Source organism: Acomys russatus, chromosome 9 (assembly GCF_903995435.1).
Source record: "Acomys russatus chromosome 9, mAcoRus1.1, whole genome shotgun sequence".
Lineage (NCBI taxonomy): Eukaryota > Metazoa > Chordata > Mammalia > Rodentia > Muridae > Acomys > Acomys russatus.
Genome location: NC_067145.1, coordinates 7048127 through 7069991, shown reverse-complemented (window position 1 = coordinate 7069991; position 21865 = coordinate 7048127). Strand labels below are relative to the sequence as shown.

General features: G+C 41.2%; 1 protein-coding gene across 1 annotated transcript in view; it reads right to left on the bottom strand.

The window, feature by feature from the left end:
• Positions 1-945: 945 nt before the first annotated feature.
• LOC127193572 (A disintegrin and metalloproteinase with thrombospondin motifs 12) overlaps positions 946-21865 on the bottom strand; it is a gene marked incomplete at its 5' end in the record, with an annotated part of 116599 nt that continues 95679 nt past the window's right edge. The window contains 5 exons of the mRNA XM_051150842.1: positions 946-1017; positions 1764-1907; positions 5573-5752; positions 13421-13573; positions 19251-20360. Coding sequence (XP_051006799.1) covers positions 946-1017; positions 1764-1907; positions 5573-5752; positions 13421-13573; positions 19251-20360 — 1659 coding nt within the window. The remainder of the gene's footprint in view (positions 1018-1763; positions 1908-5572; positions 5753-13420; positions 13574-19250; positions 20361-21865) is intronic.

The following is a 21865-nucleotide window of genomic DNA, read 5'->3' as shown; positions in this document are numbered from 1 at the left end:
GAGGGGGGGGCAATAAATAACATTAAGGATGTTTGAAAATGCCAGAGTGACTCATATTATTTTATGTTTACCTAAAATTACACATAAACATCTACAAGTAGAACAATATGATAGGCAGATTTGGGCCCAGGGGTCTCGCTCAAACTAAGGCACCAGCCAAGGACAATACAGGAGGTAAACTTTAAACCCCTTCCCAGATCTAGCCAATGGTCAGAATATTCTCCACAGTTGAGTGGAGAGTGTGATACGACTTTCTCACATACTCTGGTGCCTCACATTTGACCATGTCCCCTGGAGGGGGAGACCTGGTGGCACTCAGAGGAAGGACAGCAAGTAGCCAAGAAGAGACTTGATACCCTATGAGAATATATAGGGGGACGTAATCCCCCTCAGGAACAGTCATAGGGGAGGGGAATAATGGGAAAATGGGGGGGGGGAGGAATGGGAGGATACAAGGGATGGGATAAACATTGAGATGTAACAAGAATAAATTAATAAAAAAAAAAAAAGAAAAAAAAATAAAATTACACATAAACAAACAAACAAACAAACAAATAAATAAATGCACATATATCTATATAATATAATTGATATTTTGCCATTTGGGGTGGGTAACAATGCTCTTTTCAAATCCATGGACTGTATAACAAAAACCTCAGTGCCAAGCATGGGAAATCACATTTGAAGTCAGGGCAGTGCAAGGGACCCGCTGAAACAGTACAGGCTGTTTGCTGTTGACCTGATGCCTTCTGGACAAAGAAGGTGAGATCCTATTGCTGAAGACACAACACACCTTGGACACAGGACCTGGAGGAATAGATGTGGGTCTGATCTGGAGGCGTCCTACCTGAGGACTAGCCCCTATAGCTGCCAAGGGAGAAAAGCAGTCAACGCTCCTATCCAGATGTAATGCCTGTGGACCACAGCAAAGGCCAGCATTAGAAACTATTCTGAGAGCACAGTAGTGGCATTTATATCCTGGGGGTAACCGACAGCTGTGTAAATCAGACCTAAGACCTGAGCAACAGGAGGAAATTAATATCTGGCACTGTAAATTCAACCAGCCATTGGCTGGTAAGGCATTGGCATTTAGATGCGAACTCACTGCTGTCACTTTCCTGAACCAGTGTAATTTCTAACTGCAGCCTAAATACTTATCTTTATGTTTACACATGATATAGCTCTCATCCCTCATCAAAGAAATCCCCCCCCCCCCACCGCCCAGTGGAAGGAGATCATCATAGAAAGTTGCAAAGGATCAAAATGCAGAGCTCAACTGCACCCATTGGTATAATTACAATACAACCCTTACAAGGCTCAGGGAACATTGTGGAAGAGGGGTCAGTAAGACTGTAACATCCAAAGGACCAGGCATTCTGCTGTGAGATAGTGTCTTCTCAAACAGTAAAAAGAGAGCATGAAGTATGGATGGGAGTGGCGGGGGCAGCGGTGGAGGTTTGATCTGGGAAGAGTCTAGGAGAGTAGGGAGCGAGTGAGTGAATATAATCATGACACACTGTATGAAAATCTCAAAGAATTAATATAAAATAAACATTTATAGTCTCCATAAAATATTGAACATGGCTTTTTTATATTAATTTCTATAATTTCCAATTGTAGCAATAAATTTTCATGCAAAGAGGTGGGTGAATTTAGAAACTTTCAAAATGTGCTATAAATTTTTTTGTATTAATAATATTAATAGTAAGGAAAGTACTAAATGCTAGGCCAAGACAGAACAAAACACCCAAACCCATTCTTACCGAGTCCCAATTCCCAGTGGCCCAGTGACAGCAAAGGTGTCTGTTGCAGGACAGAGAGGATGCAGGTCTTTTTGTCCAGTCACAGAGGCCTCCTGGACAAGACACTCTTCTCTCCTGAACACCGCCTCCACAGGACCTAGAACACTGTTGCACAACATGGGCAATCAGTAAAAAGTAGGTGGTGGCACACTCAACGGCAGGGGCAAACATTTTGCTATCATTTGGAGTGAGGACTCAAGAACTTAGTATAAGATATGGGAACCTGGATCCTCACAGGTTCCTTTAGGAAGTGGACAGATATTAGGTTATCTGCGTAGCAAACATAAAAGAACAGACAGCATGTTATCAGTTGTGTTCTCTGGCACCAGTTTCAGTTAACAACAATATAAAGTTTAGGTTTTTAGATTTACGGCTATGGGGCTGGAGAGATGGTAAGTAGTTAATAACACTGGCTGCTCTTCCAGAGGCCTCAGGTTCGATTTCCAGCACCTGCACAGTGCTTCGCACCATCTGTACCTCAAGTCACAGGGGATCTGATGCTCTCTTCCGGCCTTTGCCAGCACCAGCAGCACCCATGGTGTACAGAAATATAAGCAGGCAAAACACCCATACACATAAATACAATTTAAAAAATTTAAAAATATCTGATTAGCTCTGTCACCCAGCAAGGAGAACACACGTTGCCTGCTTCCTATTGAAACATGCCATTATTCCTTCCCCATTATATAGTTTTGGAATGGAAGTTTTCTTCAGTTAGTAAAACTGATGGGTTTGCTGAGGAATTTGATACGTGGATTGTAATATTCATAACAGAAACTCAAGACAGCAAGGTGGATTTCCGTAGGGCTACACCTCTAAGATTTCAGGCTACTGCTTATCAGAATGATGCATGGTCTCACCAATGTGAGGCTCCTAAGAGGAAATTAATTCACTAATAAACCTTGAAAAGTAATGCCAAAACAGCGAGAACACCTTGAAAATGCCTAGTTATGTCATGATTGCAATAACAACAAGCTGGTTGTCTTATCAGGGTCAAGTCCATCACCGGAGCCACTGTGTGTTTGGTGGTATCACAGAAAACAGAAAAGCTGCATACAATTGGCCATATATGCTCAAACAAAGGCCTTCAAAGGTTGCCTTCACAAATTTTTAGCTTTGAGAACGAACCTAGGTTCCCCCTGAATTTATTCAACCTGTTTATAACCCTACGTGAGGACAAAGCAGAATTCCATGTTGGGGTTTCTGTGGCTCTGTGTATGTGCAGATGGATTCAGGGCCAATTGAGCATGTAGAAGGATATGAGGGTGAACAATTGAATTACTGGTTCTCAGAGCAGCAGTACCAGTATCCTCTCATGGAGAAGACATACTATAAACACTCAGAGTTGCCCATCTGAGACTTCCTAATTGGATCCTCTGGGGATTATCCCATTCCTCTGTATGTTGACAAACCTGACAAATGTGTTTGAAGCATGCTATCATTTGACTGTCACTGATGTAGAGATGTTGCCATAGCTAAAGGGCATCGGCACTTTAATCTTAAATTTTATTAATTTATTCAGATTATGACTACATTGCTATCCCATCACTTGTATCCTCCTGTTCCTCCCTCCCTCTTACCTTCACCCTTTTTCCCTCCCCTAGGTCTAGGGGACCTCCTCTCCGAGCATATGGTCATAGACTATCAAGTCTCATCTTGGTAGCCTGCTTAGTCTTTCTTTGAGTGCCATCAGGCCTCCCCACTAAGGGGAGGTGGTCAAATATGGGGCACCAGAGCTCATGTCAGAGTCAGTCCTTGCTCTCCACCACACAACAAGGACATTTGCTCAACTATGTTCATAGAAGCCTTATTCATAATAGCCAGAACCTGGAAACAGCCTAAATGTCCCTTAGTTGAAGAATGGATAAAGAAATTATGGTACATTTATACTCTGGAATACTACTCAGCTATTAAAAGCAAGGAAATCTCACTTGTGGACAAATGGATGGAATAGAAATGATCATAATGAGTGAGTTAACCCAGAAGCAGAAAGAAAGTATTGGCACTTTAATTAGTCTGATACGGCTAACATTTCCCAAATGGGCCCAGTATATTCTCAGGACGGCAAGCCATTAAGCAGAGTAGCATTATGTTGTCAATGAAAATATGCGTCTTCTGACTTTGTGATTTTTTCTCAGGACAAAGACATTTGGAAAAGTTGGTGGTAGGAGGCCTTTGGAGAACAGATTGATATTGGGGCTCCCCAGAGACTGAGGAAATACAAAGATAATATCATAATAAAAAAGACCTGACTGATAGGTCATTATTGTGGCAAGGTTGAGTCAGGTCTCACTGTATAGCCCGGCAGGCAGGGCTGGAATTCATTACGTAGGGAAGGTTGCCCTCCGACTCACAGATATTCGCCTTCCTCTGCTTACCCAGGGCGCTGAGCTTAAAAGCATGTGCCATTGCTCCTGCCCTTTGACTGGTCATCTTTGATAGGCTGAAAATGCTATGTCTCTGACCTAGAAACCTCCACTTCTCTGTAAAGATTTCCAGGATTTAAAGGGTTTGCCTGAACAAGTCCTGGCTAGGCTTAGCACATGAGAGGAACTTGGAGGTCTAGGTCCATGCATGAGAGTAACAGGTACTTGATGCATTCCAGAGTTGAGTATAAAAGAAAGCGAGCGAAAACAGAGGACAGTGTCCTGCTGTCCCACACTGCCTAGGAAACACCACATAGCAGTTCTGGTATTTGGGACTCAACATGAGCCAGTGGCCCAGAGTGAAGTCGGGAGTCCCATGGGAATCAGTTTTCTGTGTAGGGTGTGTGTCTTCAGGCTGTCACCCTCTCTGTTACCCTCCTAGGTACAATACAGGCATCCCTAAATGAGTTAATTATTCATCTTTCTCCCTGGTTCACATCTCTGCTCAACTCTCATTGGGCCAAATTCTATAGAGGAACAGGCACCGATACCAGAGTCTGCTTGTGCAACCTCAAGTGTATTTCTTAACCTCATTGAGTTAAAATTTTTTTTAAATCTATAAAGTGGAATGGATAAGGCCTACCACCCACATCACTATGAGAATTAAACTAGAAAATAGATAAAATACACCATGTACACACATTATAGTTTTGGGTTCTCATCTTTGTTTGATGCATGGGTATACTTGCGAATATTTTTTTTTTTTTTTTTGCCATTGATGCATCTATCTGTTAGGAAATGAGACTGTCATCATGTTTTACCAGAGAAAAATAACCTTGTTTTATGGTCTAGACACCAAAATCCAGCAGAGCTCCTCCTTTCACAAAAGACACACACACACACACACACACACACACACACACACACACACACACACACACCCTTTTATTTGTGCAAACAATCATCTGGGTATTTAATTGAAATATGAGCCTAAAATTATATGGTGTGGGAAGGATCTGGCCATTTTTCCCAGCTGAACTGAAGAAGGCTTAGACAGGTGTGCAAGGCCTCATCAAAGTAGTCTATTTTGAATCACTTCATTGAGTTTATATCCCCAGCAGGGTCCTTAATTATCCAATATGTCCAATGTGAGATCAAGTTCTAATAAAACACTGCACTGTCCTGACTGACACCATATTGTATCATTTCCCCAGTGGAATCCTTTCAGCTCCTATGAGGTTTTGACCTATTGTTTCTCCTATACGGTGTGGTCAGGTCACTAAATGGAACTCAACCCATGGCAGTGTGGTCTTTAGCAACTTCTACACTCATGCGTTAATGGAACACTTCATGGCCTATTAGACTTGACCTCTGTGATGCTGTCACCTCTCCTGAGTGCCATACCTGGCTCCAGGGCTCTGCTTGCCATTCTTCACAAGGCTCCAGGTTACAGCTCATACTCAGTGGAGGAGGAATGCCAGCTAGGAACTGGCAGTGAAACGGCCTCAGGCTCTGGTGCTGGTCCTGGCTGTCTATACACTGAATCTCACGGATCTTGAAGCCTCCGCTGCAGTTTCGGGAGCACTGAATGGAGAACAAAAGCCGAGTTAACAGCTGAACCCTGGGCACTGGGACTCCACGCTCCATCACTGTGGAAGTGTCAGGCTTCCAGCGTGCACGGAGAGAGAGGTCAAGCCTCATCTGCACGTGACCCACTTTCCTTCATATTTATTGAGAGGCAACCATAGAATCAAGTCTCTTAGGGCTTTCTGGGGTCCAAAACTCCTTGTTTCGATGTGTGAGTTTGGATGCCTGTCAGCAGTGGGTGAGTATCTCAGCTTTGTCCCTCTCTGACTTTGAGCCTTGGATACACTTTGAACCTGAGAGAACGTACTCATAAACTGGGGTGTTTAACTGTTACCTTACAGGCTCCTGGAAGGCAGGAGCCTGCACTCCTGGCTTTCACAGAAATCATCATTATAGGGTTGTAGCAGGCCAGAGAAAATTCCCCAAATCCCCCAAATACTTCTCAACCTTCTCCCACTGTCCAGAAACATGCACCATGATACCTGGTAAAATCCTGGCCTGCGTCTTAGTTTGATTTCTGTTACTATGATTAAAATCCCCTGCCAAGGGCAACTTAATAGAGAAAGAATGTATTCTGGCTGCAGTTGTAGGTTATAGCCCATGGTGACAGGGCTCACAGTGGTGGGATTCTGAGGGAGCTGGTCACACCCCTTCCTCAGTCAAGAAGCAGTGAGGGATGCTTGTGCTTAGGTAATTTCCTCTTTTTCATACAGTCTAGGACCCAAACCTAGGGAATGATACAACCCACAATAGAAAGGTCTTCCCAATTCAGTTAAGCCAACTAGGGTAACCTCCATGGGCATGTCTAGTCGGCTATCCCCCAGGTGATTCTAAACCCTATCGAGTTGTCAACACTAAACATCACAGTCTGCAATATAGGGAGACATGGAGCCACTTGACAAAAGGGTAGATGGATGCTAGAATGTTTTCACAAACTAAGTGTGATCGACACTAGCCAACAAAACACAAATTAAAGGAAATATATCTTCCTCACATGTGTTAAGCACATGTAGAAAAGTAAAAGTAAGCTCCCACTTTAAAACCAGCTTTATTAGGAAAAGGAAATTGCCCTAGAAATAAGTGTAATATGGGATTTTATTTTCTCATGTTCTATTGGTTGCTACAATCCACTACTCCCAAATACAATCTCCAAATTATCCTTCTTCTGTTGTTGGAATCGTATTCACATTTGGTGGGAAATGAAATTTACTAACACGTTGTGGGGAAAGTGGAAGCACATTGAAACCACTTTACTCACGATGCCACTTGGCTTTTGTGTGCAGAATGCCAATTGCTGGGTTCATGTTCCTATTGCTCCAATTGCACTTCTATTTTCCTAATATGGAGCCTGAGGTCCAGGCTGAGGACAGGAGTCAGTGTAAGGGGACCAGAAAACTGGCTAGTGCTCTGTTAAAATTGAGTAAGTTTGGGAGTTTTCCACTTATAATGCCAGTTGCTTTAACTGTTTTGTGAACCAAATCAAGGCCAAGGTACAATGAAACAAAATTTCATTCTCTCAAGGATTTTTGGTTTTGGTGGTGGATAAGTACATAAAATACATTGGATCCTGAATATTAAAATTTTAATCTGAGTTCCACAGCTTCTGTTTTAAATGCCTATTCTACCTATAGAAGTTCATTGAGTTGTGTAGACCTTGGGTCTGGCTGATTTTAGTATGTGACATTGTTTTTATTTCTAAGTTTTTATATTAAGTTTATAAAATTAAAGAAAGTAAAGATGCCTTTATTATTGGACTGACTGATAGAAATAAAATGAAATGTCTACCTCTTCCTTTGGGGATTACTTTTTATTTGTGTCACCCCCTTTTCACATTGGATTCACACAGAGTCTGCAGAAACATATAATAAGGGAGTTAAGGAGCATTAATTATGAGCCTGGTACCAAGAGGAGTCACGAGTGTGGATAAATTACTCCTCTAAGACCCCATTTCTTCACTGATATCAACATAGTGATAAGCTGGGTGATTACGTGATCCCAACACCCTCAAGTGTCAGAGAAACCTGGATCACTGCAGTCGGGTACTGTGTTGTGATTTCAGAACACCCAAAGCTTCAGGCTGAACATTACACCAGGATATAGAATTTAAAGAAAAACCTTCCTTTTTACCTTTTTTTCCTTGTGCTGAACACATTCACAAGATCTTTAAAATCAAGTAGTGATCCAAAAGTGTATGGGTGGCACGAACTGGGCTTGTTTGAGTGAAGCAGAAAACGCGAGGACATGGACTAGGTTGGTATAGAAGGGGATGTGGATCTTTCTCACTAGTTATTAACAGCTATTATGGTCCAAGCTCTGCATCTCTACTGCAAGTGATTAGTAATGGGCTGTTGAGGGGATTCACAGAAACCAGTGATAAATTACATCCCATAAGCCATTCAAGACCTCGTGATGTTAGAAAGAGGTGGTGGGTATGTTCACCGCATAAACCGAAGAAAGGGTTTAATACGGGAGAATTTAGGCCAAAACTCAAGTAGATGCTGAAGGTAAAAAGGAGGACACAGAGGAAGAGACAATGACCTGCACAGACACATGGTTGGTCTGAAAATGGCACATTGCAGAAAGGAGGAGAGTAAGGGGGTGGGGTGAGATGGGCGTGGAGGGCCTTGTGCTCTGCACATCAATGCTCTTGGGAACAAATTTCAAATTTTTTGTGGCCCCAATTTCATGAGATGACTAGATTCATATTTTGTTTCTTCCATTTAATTTTCATTCCTCTACCTTTCCTTAGGGGATCTCTGAATTTAAGATGCTTAGTGGTATAAAAAAGAGTGTGGTGGCTTAAAAACAGAATAAATTATTAATATAACTAAGGTCAAATAAATACAGAGATCCTCACTGTATTATCCACCTTCTCAACACTCAGTTTTGCTTCTTGGGGGATGGGTACATCTCTCTAATATATAATCTATGTGCTGGCCTTTAAACATTAAATTTTAATATGTTTCTAGAGATGTGTAAATATACACAGGACTCTTTCCATATTAGACTATACTAGAATAAGACAGAGTCGTTAACAAAGAGATGACACCTGATGGTTTAAAGATAGGCTGCAGTCACCTCTTAGTTTTCAGCAAAGCTACAAATAATATAATTGACAATTGTTAAGAGAAAATTGCAGTGCTGCATATGTGGGAAGACAGATAGTCCCAAGAGGAAAACACATTTCTGATTCATTCCAGGAAGGAATACAATTCGTTTGACTTAATTCCAAAAAGGACAGCACCCAATCTAAGAAACACGACAGGGTGACTGCCAATTCATCAATTTGCAGAACTGAAACAACACCTAAAATGTCCTTTCTGGAAGTGTGTGGAGCGCACGATCACGGGTGGTTTAGGTGTCAGACTTCCTGGAGGGGGTTCCGAGAGCTTCTTTGCCATTTCTTGCATTTCCCCCATCACAAGAATTCCTTCCATTTCCCGAGGGATTCGTTCTGAAATCAGTGTGTGTTACCCAACCGGTGTGCTCATTTCTTTTTCTTTTTCTTTTTTTTTTTTTTTAAGATTTATTTATTATTATGTATACAGTGCTCTCCTTGCATGTACTCCTGCAAGCCAGAAGAGGGCGCCATATCACATTACAGATGGTTGTGAGCCACCATGTGGTTGCTGGGAATTGAACTCAGGTCCTTTGGAAGAGCAGGCGGCGCTCTTAACCACTGAGCCATCTCTCCAGCCCGGTGTGCTCATTTCTTATGCAGTGTTTCCTTCCTCTTGAAACCCTGTGACAGAAGCGATGAGCTGTCCATCAGTTGATGGTTTTTTGAGTGTGTAGAATGAGCGTCATAAACAACCACTCTAAATCTCACTTTCCTTAACACAGATGACAAATTCCTCTATTATGTTAATAATGACATCATCATCATCATCATGATGTTATAATAATAACAACAATAATGTTATAATAATATATTAATAATTATGTTAATAATAATAGTGATATTTTTTGAAAGCATCAGCACCTGATGGCACTGGAGACTGCTGGCTTCTTGCATGTAGCTTAAGTGACCTAAGGTTCAATGGGCAGCTGAGCTCTTTGTTTAGCGTTGGGAACAAACACCCTCTCTAGTCAGCCCCCTCTGACAGGATTCACATGTCCATCCACCTCTTGCTTCAAGTCCAGGAAGTCAGAGGTTAGTAAATACCTAACACTCATTCACTGTTTAGCATAAATCTTGCCCAAACCTTCCCTACCCCGCCCCCCTCAACAGGCTTTTGCCACTTATAGTTGTTTTGTATACTGCTGTAGTTAGAATTTAGACTGTTTTCCAGAGGCCCATGTGTAAAAGCCTTGTTCCTCAGCATGGTGTTAACTGGAGGTGATAGAATCGCTAAGGAGTGGGGTGAAGTCCGCCGTCTCCTGGGCACAGGCCCTTGAACAGGATTATCCCTCGTCGGTTTTTGTAATCTGCCTCCCAGTCACTAGGTGGCAGCATTACTTCACCACGCGCTTCCTGCCATGGCTGCCACAGCCCAAAGCAATGCGATCACAGATGGAATCCTCTAAAAATCATGGTTTAAAATAAGCCTTTTGTTTTTATAAGTTGATTATCTCAGGTATTTGTTGTAGTGACAGAAGCTAACGAATAAATCTTTTGATCCTTACACAACCCATCGGTTAAGTAGAGGCAATATTATTAATTTATTTCTGAAGTGAGTATATTGATCCTCCTAAGAGGCTAGACGAATGGGCCAATATACACATTAATTAGTGCCTGGGCAGGACTCCCAATTCACATGTGCCTGATTCCTAATGCATCACTGCCTCTAGCATGGTTCTGTTGTTCTATGATACAGCGTACTTTTTATTTTAAGATGATACTATTTTGCAGAGCTGTTTAGAATATGCCGTGAGATAACGGCTGAAACAGGTTTGGAAAGCATTAAGTGTTACCTAAAACCAAAGAAGTAAAATAGTATTTACCATAAACACATGCAAGTTAAAACCAAAACATCTGCCTAGCTCCTGCCTCCAGCCAATATGCCACTCTTGACAGAACTGTATTTTCAGGTACAGAGCGATGACTCACAGCCTGTCTGTCTTCCCTGGGGATTCTGGGCCACACAACAGCATATGACCTGCCTGATTGTATCACCATCTCTGTGACCACGTAGACACAGATTTACTCAGGCCTTCCCTTGGCTATTTGAAATAAACAAACCCCATCTGGGTCAGAGTCTTGCTACATTGTCCTGTTGTTTTTGAACTCAGTATGAGGTTCAGGCTGGGTTCAACTTTCTTACAATCCTGCTTCAGCCTGGGGATTATAGCCGTGCACCACCACACCCAGCTTGCCTCTTGGATTTAATTCTATAGAAACATGCTCTCTCTAACCCACATCTGAGGAACCTTGACTTTATTTCAGTCAGTTAATGCAGAGAGGAAGAGTCTGATAAGCCGTCTCTAGACAGTAAAGGTAGAAATCTAAATGTGCAACAATGTTTCCGGTCAAAGATGACAAAGATGATGCAAGACCCGGTAGCAGGCTTCACCAGGAGAAAGGGATTTAGAGCCAGAGTCGGCCAGGCCATGTCAACCCAGACAGTGAACACGGGAATCCCTTGAGAGTACATGGATGTGCCTCAGGTGTGACACCCGTGGGCTCAGGGAAGATGGACTCTAAAGGATTTAAGTGTCTCTGTTTGGGTAGCGATTTCTAGACTACTGCTGAAGGGTTGAGGTAAAGTTGAAATATTAACTCTGAGAAAGTCTGAAAAAAACAACTGTCAACTGAAAACAATTTAAACTCTCTTATGGATAGAGGAAGGGAGGTTCTGGCCAAATCTCACATGTGAGCTCCCAATTTTTTCATCTGGGACTTCCCACTGGCTAGAATTCCTCAGGCCTGACTTGACCTTTTCAACGTACAAGCTGGTTCAGTTATCTGTCCTTTTCATGTCATATAATTTCCATGGAAATGATTATTCTCAGTGACAGGTGAATTGAGTTTTGGGACATGGGTGACACTTGGCAAAGTCTGGAAAATGAGGCATTTCTTTAGCTACTTTTAGATATGGGAAATAATCATAGATAGATTAGTAGTCTGTCTTTGCTGAGTCCTGGGTTTGTTATCAGTTGGAAGAAAAACAAAAACCAAAACAAAACTACAATGGAATGTGAATTTATTTATCATTTAAAAACTTACAGTACCAACATACAAACAGGGAGGTTGAGGAGGGTCACTGGAAAGTGCAGTGACTTTCTCAAGCAGCTATCCCTACTCTCCTCTCTTTCCAAAATTCAGAATCTTTATCTGGGGGAAGGGTCATAAGGTACATCGATGACATTTTATGCTCCTGTCGGAAGGCAAGTCTGTCCCATGTGATGCTTTACTGTCTGCTTCTGAGACACAAATTCACCACCAAATGAAGGAATCACACCTAGGCTTTAGAGGGCCCTGGGTCTCTGCAGACTATCTAGGTGCTTTTCTCTTTCCCAAAGTCTTAGCTATCATGGGAATCTGTTTCTTTGGAGAGGTGATTGGGGTCTATAGGGAGGCTTAGAGTTAGGTACTTATAGAACACAGAAGGGGTACCCATAGCTCACACCTGCTCTTGCTACCCACCTGGACCTAAACTCTGAGTCTTCCAAGGTCTGACTCAACTCCAACCCAGGAGGATGGGCATATGGCCTGACTAGTTACCTTCAAAGCACCTGGATTAACCTGAAGACTTGACCCATACCTTTTGCAAGGGACTTTGCAGAGCAAACAGTGGATTGAGTAACTGCAGGTTAGCAAGGGTTGTAAGATGCATATTAATACGAGGACTATACTTTTCTTTTGTTTTGTTCCTGAAAGCAGGTTTCATGTAGTCCAGGGTAACCTAGAACTTATGCTATAGCTTAGGATGACCCTTAACTCATGATTCTTTTCCCTTGGCTCCTCAAGTGGTGGGATTACAGACATGTACCATCACACCTAGCCTTTGAATATACTTTGTAATGGCCAGATTATTCTTTAAACCATCATTACCACCACCACCAAGATGATGTTGATGATGTTGATGATTTACTCTGTGTATGTGTGTGTGTGTGTGTGTGTGTGTGTGTGTGTGTGTGTGTGAGTGAGTGTGAATGCTAGAAGAGGGCATCAGTCTCCCTAGAGCTGGAGTTCCCAGTAGTTGTGAGCCAACCAATGTGGCTACTGGGATCTAGACTCAGTTCCTCTTTAAGAACCGAAAGCACTCTTAATGACTGGACTATTCCTCTAGCCCCAGATTATTCTTAATGCTCCTCCTTCTTCTCATTTTAGGCAAATAAAATTGTCTTGTGAAGAGCTATTTAGCTATGACTTAATTATACATGTGGCGATGTGTAATCACTCATTATACAATTATAACGTTCATACAATGCAAAATTGAAATGAGTAAGAAATATTGGACTGCATGCTAGACAAAGAAACTAATTTTGAAAAGTTAATTTTTTGATCCAGTTTATCTCACAAGAGTAAGGACACATATGTAAAAATTTGTAGGTTAATAGCAAGTCTGACTTCTAGGTAACGTAGAATAAGCAAATGGTAGGGTCCTTGCTTCTTTAAGGAGACAAAAGGGAGGCAGGGAGGAAGGAAGGGAGGGGAGTAGACATCTTTGGCAAGTATTTATATAGGACCAACCCACCTGAAAACACAGCCTCAGATATTACCTTGCTCCAATTGCCCACTCGCCAGCCAGCACAGGGGCGGAGGTGGCACTTCTTAGCAGGGTCTGGTCTCTGGAGGGTTGCACAGTCAGCATCCATCCCGGTGCTACACTCCACACTCCTCCAGTAGGCCCCCAGCCCGCATGTGGTGGAGCACTGCAGCAGGAAAGAAGGAAGAGAAGACAGCCTGAGAGCTTGTCTCAGGTGCTCCATCACTGGGGTCCTGGAGCCAAAGGTTTCCTGTCCCAAATGCTAAAGTTGAATGGATATGAATATGCACAGGAGCCAAATGTCTGTTTGAAGTACAAATTGGATGTGGAAAAGCCGTCAGAATTTGGTTTATGTAAGGCCACAATGCCAACCTAATGTTTGATTAGACTGTTTCTTTTGTTTTCATCCCCCCCCCTTTATTATTGACAGAATGCATTTCATCTGATCTGTGTGTATTGAAAACAGATATTTGTAAGTAGGACACTGGAGTGGTTAGAACAGCATTCTTACATGTCCCTCTTACATGCTCCCACAGGTGGGGGCATCTTTGTGACAAGCTGGAGACCTACAAAATGGTAGACTCCTGGAAGAATATGGGGGGGTGAATCTAGCTGAGACCCCTAGTACCAGGGTCATGGAGACTCAAGAGGCTACCTTCTAACCAGACAGGACTCCTAGTGGAGGGAAGGGAACACCAACACACCCACAAAAACTTGAACACAAAATCTACCCTGCTTACAAGATGTGCAGGGATAAAGACAGAGCAGAGATTGAGAGAATATCCAACCAATGCCTGGCTCAACCTGATAACCACACCAAGGGAGAGAGCCAATCCCTGACATTATTAGTGACACTCTGCTATGATTGCAGATGGGAGCCATGTTAGAGCCCTCTCAGCCTTTCTTTTCCCCACCTGGAATACAGCCAGTAGATACCTCCAGGTCCCCAAGAACACCCAGCCAGCAGAAGCAAGCAGTCTGCTACTCTCTGCACTCCATTCTCAGTCCCAAGGCTCTGACTGCCTCCTTCAGGAGTCCTGTCAGCATCAGGAATATTCAACCAACACCGGGGACAGCCAGATGGCTAAAGATCACTGTAAGAACACAATCAACAAGAGCCAGGATAATATGACATCACCAGAGCCCACCTATCTGACTACAGCAAGCCCTGGGCACCCTGACAGAGCTGAAGAAAAGACAACCTTAAATTCAACCTTATAAAGATGGTAGAAGCCTTAAAGGAGGATATCAAAGAAATACAAGAAAATCCAATCAAGCAGGAGAAAGAAATCAATAAATCCCTTAATAAAATATAGGAAAACACAATTAAATAAGTGAAGGAAATGAATAAAACAGTAGAAGACCTGAAAATGGAAATAGAACCAATAAAGAAAACATAAATTGAGGCAATTCTGGAGACGGAAAACCTAGAGAAGAGAACGAGAACTACAGACAAAAGCATCACCAACAGAATACAAGAGATGGAGGACAGCAAGTATAGAAGATGAGATTGAAGAAATCGATACATCAGTCAAAAAAAAAAAAAAAATGTTAACATCTAAAAGTTCCTGACACAAGACATCCAAGAAATAGGGGAAACTATGAAAAGACCAAACTAATACTAGGAATAGAAGACGGAAAAGACTCCAAGCTCCAAGGCCCCAAAAATATTTTCAACTAAATCACATAGGAAAATTTCCCCAACCTAAAAAAAAGAAATGCCTATAAACATATAAGAATCTTACAGAACACCAAATAGATTAGACAAGAAAAGAAAATCCCCCTGGCACATAATAATCAAAACACTAAATGTAGGGAACAAAGAAAATTAATAGCTGAGAGGGAAAAGACCAAGTCACATATAAAGGCAGACATCAGAATTACGTCTGATCTTTCAATGAAGACTCTAAAACACAGAAGGGCTTGGGCAGATATCTTACAGACACCAAGAGACCACAGATGTCAGCTGAGACTACTATTCTCAGCAAAACTTTTAATCTCTATAAGTGGAGAAAAGAAGCTATTCCATGATTAAAAAAAAAAAAAAACAAAAAAAAAAAAACCAAACAAATTTAAACAGTATCTATCCACAAATCCAGCCCTACAGAAGATACTAGAAGGAAAAGTCCAACCCAAGGAGGCTAACTACACACAAGAAAACACAAGAAATAAATAACCCCACATCAGCAAGACCAAAAGAAAGGAAACACCACACACACACACACACACACACACACACACACACACACACAACATTGGTAATTAATATCTCTCAAAATCAATAGATTCAATTCCCCAATAGAAAGACACAGGCTAGCAGAATAGATGTGAAAACAGGATCCATCATTTTACTACATACAAGAAACATACCTCAGCAACAAAGATAGACATTATCTCAGAGTAAAGGGCTGGAAGAAGGTTTTCCAAACAAATGGACCTAAGAAGAAAGGTGGAGTAGCCATTCTAGTATTTAATAAAATAAACTTACTTTATAATTTCTACACTGAATCAATGGTGGTATTGTTATAGAGGTAATTTGCTTTTTGTGAATTCAAAAGTAACTAGGTGGTGTCCTCTATGATGTCATAAAATATGTTCTTGTGGAATACGTGATTTCTCATCTGTCAACTTAGAATCATCACATAACTGACATTGTTTTATATGTAATATTGTTGTAACTTGCTTGACCTGCTTAAACTCTATAGCCTCTCTGTTGAGACCTACTTAAGTTTCTAACATAACTGTGGTTCCTCTGTTAACACCTGTGATTGCTTTTTACATATCAGAAGCCATTTTGCATCCGAGTTGCCATTTTGATCATAAGGTAGAATTAATTCAGGTTCTTAGGCTCTGCCTGCCTGGGAGCTTGACTAGCCTTTACTTGTAATTCAGCACTTTCAGAACAGTCTGCTCGAGTTAACGATTTATATTCTACTTGAACAAAGTCACAATACCCGGCTATGTTCTTTATCCTAGAATTGTGGGGAACTGGAAATTGCCCAAGCCTATATATCCTAGCCAATCAGCTTAAAATACTTTGTCCAGCTACTTGGATACATTGTTCGCAGAACAAACTCTGTTCTTCTTAGATTTGCTAATAAAAATTATATAATACTGCAATCCCCCTTGCTTCTCACCTGATTACCTGAGTATGCTTTTTTCTTATAAAAACCCAGTCTTAGAAGCAGACTGTTGTCACAGTCTGGTTCCTAAATCCAGGCTGTAGCCCTAACTGATCAGTTTTTGTTCAGTGTTCAATGAACTTTCACCAATCTGAGTCTAGTGTTGGGTCAATGTGCAGCCATTCCTGAACCCATAACAATATGAGCAAAGGAACACCAATAAAAGCAAAGGCACAGAGGATGGAAATGTTTTCTGATTTGCAAAGGAAGGGATTGCTGGTTCTCAGCTGTCCACCTAAGTTCAAATCCCTGTTCCTCCACTTAACCTCTCTCATCCTCACCTCTAGTGTATCATCAGTCTTCTTGGGCTCTAGCAAGTACTGTAATAGAGACCTCATGCTAATTACCTTGAAATCATACTTCTGATGTACCTTCATGCTTATCAGCTTTCACTGTCAGCTCTTGTCATTACAGTTCGCTAGAATTTATCAGACAGGAAATATGACTAAAAAACTTGGATTATGAGACACCTTTGTTTCCTTTCAATAAATGAGATCACTATGAATAAAAACATCTTTTTGTCTCTGAAGCTATATTTTTATAACTAGAGATGTGATGTTGATTCACCAGTGAAAAGTGTAATGACTCACTTTAGAAACAGAACATAAGTCCATGTGAAACATAGTCCAACTGGAAATAATTACCAATTTGGTACAGAAACTTTTAGAGTTTTGAATTTACCCATATGTTCCTGGTAAATTCAATACCATAGTCCATTGAGGCTGGTTAATTTACACAAAAGAATGCTTCACCCTTAATTTGTAAATTGATGCCAGAATTCAGCATAGAAACATCAGGCTATAGTGAAAAGAGAAAGGCCATCAACCCACTGAAAAAGTGACTTCTTGGACATTCACAGGGCCAATAGTATCTTGTGTTTTCTGTTTGTAGATCAGCATATATGGGATAGACACCATCACCTCTCTAGGACAGCAAAAGGGAAAATAGTAAGAGGCTATATGTGAGAATTTTCTGGAAATCACCATGCCTTATAAATTACTCTAACTATATTTTGTTATTATGTTAATAACAAAATGTATCTGTGCTAATAAATACATTAGAAATTATTCTTCATATACTGCTGCAGTTCATCTCTCTTTAGAAAAGAAAGTAAGAAATAAATTGTTAAATAAATACCTGAATTATTTGAATGCTTGGCTACATTATTTTATAAGTTCACATACTAAACTTATTATTAAATTTCAAAAGTAAAATAGGTAAAGAAAATAACTTTGATGTCTCAAGGGATATCACTAGTTGTAGAAATAGAAAACCAAATATCTATTCAAGTTTCTAAAGCCTGAACATAGGGAACAACATTTTATCATAATGCTTAGTTCTTCTTAGATATAACAATTATTTCAATGAGCAGAGTGCTTTTTTTTTATGAAGACACTCAAAGGAAAAAGAATTAGATAATGAAAGTGGGTTCCTTCCTAGCTCCCAAAATAGGTAAAGTTTGTAAGGTGTAATTGTATATTAATAAGCAGTTTAAGTGTTGTACAGGTAGAAAGGGGGCTCTTTGATAGGTGTTTTCTTATAAGTTTCTTAAGCTTTTTTCTTTTTTTTTTTTTACCACACAAATAAAAGATACTAAATATCATATCAAATCAAATCATATACCCCTTTGATTGATAACAGAATGGAGTATGTGTACTGGGACATAAAAAATTGTTGACATAGTAAGCTATAGAAGTCTTTTAGAGAGTTTATCCCAGTTTTCCATTCTAGTTGTGATTTTTTTTCAAGATTAAACAGTCTGAGCATTAGCTTTCTGCTGGAAATATGAAGAGGGGCTCCTGTAGCTATCCCTCATTTTAGGAATTCTGGAGTGCACAGCTGGAAGGGACACCAGAGATGCTCCGCCCTAGGCATATTAGCCTGCAGCTTAAGCTCCAGACACAGAGAAATGACTGGATTCTCCATGCTCACACAGTAACTGGCTCAGGCCTCCTGATAGAAACTTTTCTCATTGTGCCTCATTGTACGTCTTCTCTTTAGTATTTATAGACAGTGTATAAATATATACTTGTATATACACATTGTTTTATAAATAATATATTTACTCTTCTCCTTCATACTTAGGGAGTTAGCATAGAGATGGTTGTAATCATCATACATAGAGTTCTCATCTATTTACCTATGTATGTATGTATGTATGATCTATCTATGTAACATCCTATGTATGTATGTATGTATGTATGTATGATCTATCTATGTAACATCCTATGTATGTATGTATGTATATATGTATGTATGTATGTACCATCTATGTAACATCAATCTATTGATCTACCTATCTCTCTATCATTTCTATCTATTATCTATTTATCTTTCTCTCATCTATCTATATTACCTTTCATCTATCTTTCCTTCCTCCCTTCCCTCCCTCTCCTCTCGTCTCCCTCCCTTTCTTTCTTCCTCCCTACTTCTCCTTCTTCTTTTTATTAACTTTTTTCTTTCTCTTTTATTTCAACAGAATCTTATCATGTAACCGAACCAGCTTCCAAATGTGCCCTGTAGCCTAGGCTTAGAAATGTGTGCTTCCATGCTCAACTAGACATTTTAATACAAACTAACTTTGGAATTTGCATAATAGAGCATTCCTAGATATTTTCCATAAAATATCATATCTAGGACAGGAAACTGAATCTCTCTTACTTGACTCCAGTTTCCAACAATCCAGTATGCAGGTTTGTGGTCCTTCAGAAGCTGCTTGTAATTGGAAACATTTAACAAAAACCCCTCAGCAATCAGACTGGATGCTTCTTCTTCAGTCAGGACAGGCCCAGAGCCTTGGATTGGATTTGTGCTGTTTGGCCATGCCAAGTGCTCATGGTTTTCTAACGTCTTTGAAGGAGCTGACTCATGGTCTCTTCCAAGAGGGAGTGGCATGTTCCTTGAGTTTTCAGTGATCATCCCCTCAGCTCTCGGTGTCTCATTTTTAAAGGACCAGGCAGGTAGTGAGCCTTCCATCATTGTACTGAAGGGCGGCCATGAGGACCCTTCTTCCACAAAAGATGTTGGTGGAGGTCCAAGTGGTATTTCCGCATTCTCCCTGGGAGCATCATGTTCAGGCACTTCCATTTTGTTCCATATCACAGAGTTGTTTTCATCCTTGTTCATAGGCTGGTCACTGTCTTCCCCTGAACCACTATGTATCTCCACTTCTGGGTCTGCGGTCAAGGTATTAGAAAACGGAGTTTCCTGCCAGGTCACAGCATTGCTAGATGATAAGCCGGGATCACTTGTTGTGGTTGCCCAAAAGTCACCCTCTGAAGTAGGACCTACAGCTGAACTGGAAACATTCTCATCGTCGGGCTGAATACTCAAAGACCAGGAAGTAATGGGGCTCTGGGAAGTGCTTGCAGAGGAAGTGAGGTAGCGGGGCTCCGCATCAGCTTGAGTTGGACTATTCGGCCACTCTATCCCATTTGGTTCTTTTTCGGATGCTGTGGTGAAGCCAAGGCTGTTGATTGCTGGAGTGCTTGTGGTCACAGACTCAGGCACTGTGGGTGTGGACAGCAGCATGGGCCAGGAGGTAGGTGCTGGGATGGGCTTGAAGGGGTCATGCTCTGCTGGTGTTGGTTTGTTTTCCGCACTGGGAGCCAAATTTCTATCGGGTTTCAGAACTCTATGGCTAGATGGGCACTGCCGGAGGCCACACAGAGCTCGACTGTTGGGTTTCCGTGTCTTGTCACAAGGTTCGTTATGATTCTTGGCGCATGTGACACTGCGAATCCGCACACCACCACCACAGGAAACAGAGCACTGGAAAAGAGAGACAGCTGTTACTCTAGTGGGAAAAGATGGATTTCTTTTCATGGTCTGGCCCAGTGGTGATTGAATTGTGCAGTCAATGCTCTAGCTCCATTTGTTTTCTATGCTTTTAGTTTTCCATTGTCTCCTGGAGACCAGCCAGGGCTCAGAACCAACCTTAACAAAAACCTGATACAGTCAAACTGAAGGCTTTTTTGGGTCTTGAAAGCTGTGCACTGCCATATACAAGGAGAGCAATGGGCTAAATTGCTCAGCCATCACTCTTCAGTGAAGAAAGCTATCTCTTTCTTAGGGCTACAATGCTATTAAATTAGCACAAAAATGCTCTCAGATTCTCAGAAGTGTACTAACCTAGTTGTAGCTAAGTTTTTCTATTTAGAAAATAATTATTAGAATTCATGCATTTTCTCCCAAGTGTCACAGTCATTTATCTATGGCAAGTAGAATTACATTAAAAGCTAGAGACTCACCATGATCAAAATACTTAAGATCTAAGGGTTTTATTTATTTTTTTCTTGAACTTGAAAGATGAGAAGCTAATCAAAGGTAGAAATATCCTTTCTCAAAGAATTAGTTCCTTCCGCCTGTGTGACATTAATATGCACATCAGGAAAGTGGTACGTCTCTCGCCCTAATTTCCTTTTACATTCTGGAAGGTTTGCTTAAGTACGAGCATCTAGATTGCTTTTGTCGGGGATCCTGACAGGGCACCCCATCCTCTGCATTTAGGGTAAAACATCTAGCTCCATGCCCGCTGATCTTACATGACTGTTATATAACACAGGAAAACCAGTTGTTTGTAAGGCCCATTCTTTTACCGACCTGCTCCATTTTCACTTTTCCTGATGACATGCTAATTCAGCCACCATGCAGCTGGCACTGGAACATGACCTGCCCAAGTCCCTTTGCTGTCTGTTTTACCCTGATTTATATTCTCTATCTTGTATCATTGACATCAAAGCAGGTTTCTTTTTTTTCAATTATTTATTGTGTATATGTGCACTCTTTTTTCATGCACACTAGAAGAGGTAATCAGACTCCATTGTAGATGGTTGTGAGCCACCATGTGGTTGCTGGGAATTGAACTCAGGGCCTCTGGAAGAACAGCCAGTGCCCTCAACGTCTGAGCCATCTCTCTAGCCCCAAAAGCAGGTTTCTTAAAGGTGTGCATCATATCTGCTGGGTTTCACAGAGATTCTGTGTGATATGTGCAACATCTCTGCAGGATTTACAAGGCAGGGGAGTTTCCACCCTCAACAAGAGAGGAGCTGCAGGCCTTGGGACTCACTTGAAAGGCTGCAAGTCAGCCTGAGTAAGAAGTCACGTTATTCAGCGTGCTTTATTCTCCACCAAAGTCTAGTGCAACACGGATACATGTATGATGCTTCATGAGTTCCTCAGTGGCTTTGATTTTAGAAGGCAGGGTATCTTTCTTATTCATAATTACATGCCAGGATAATTCTTACAATATTTGACCACTGTATATATTTGCTAAG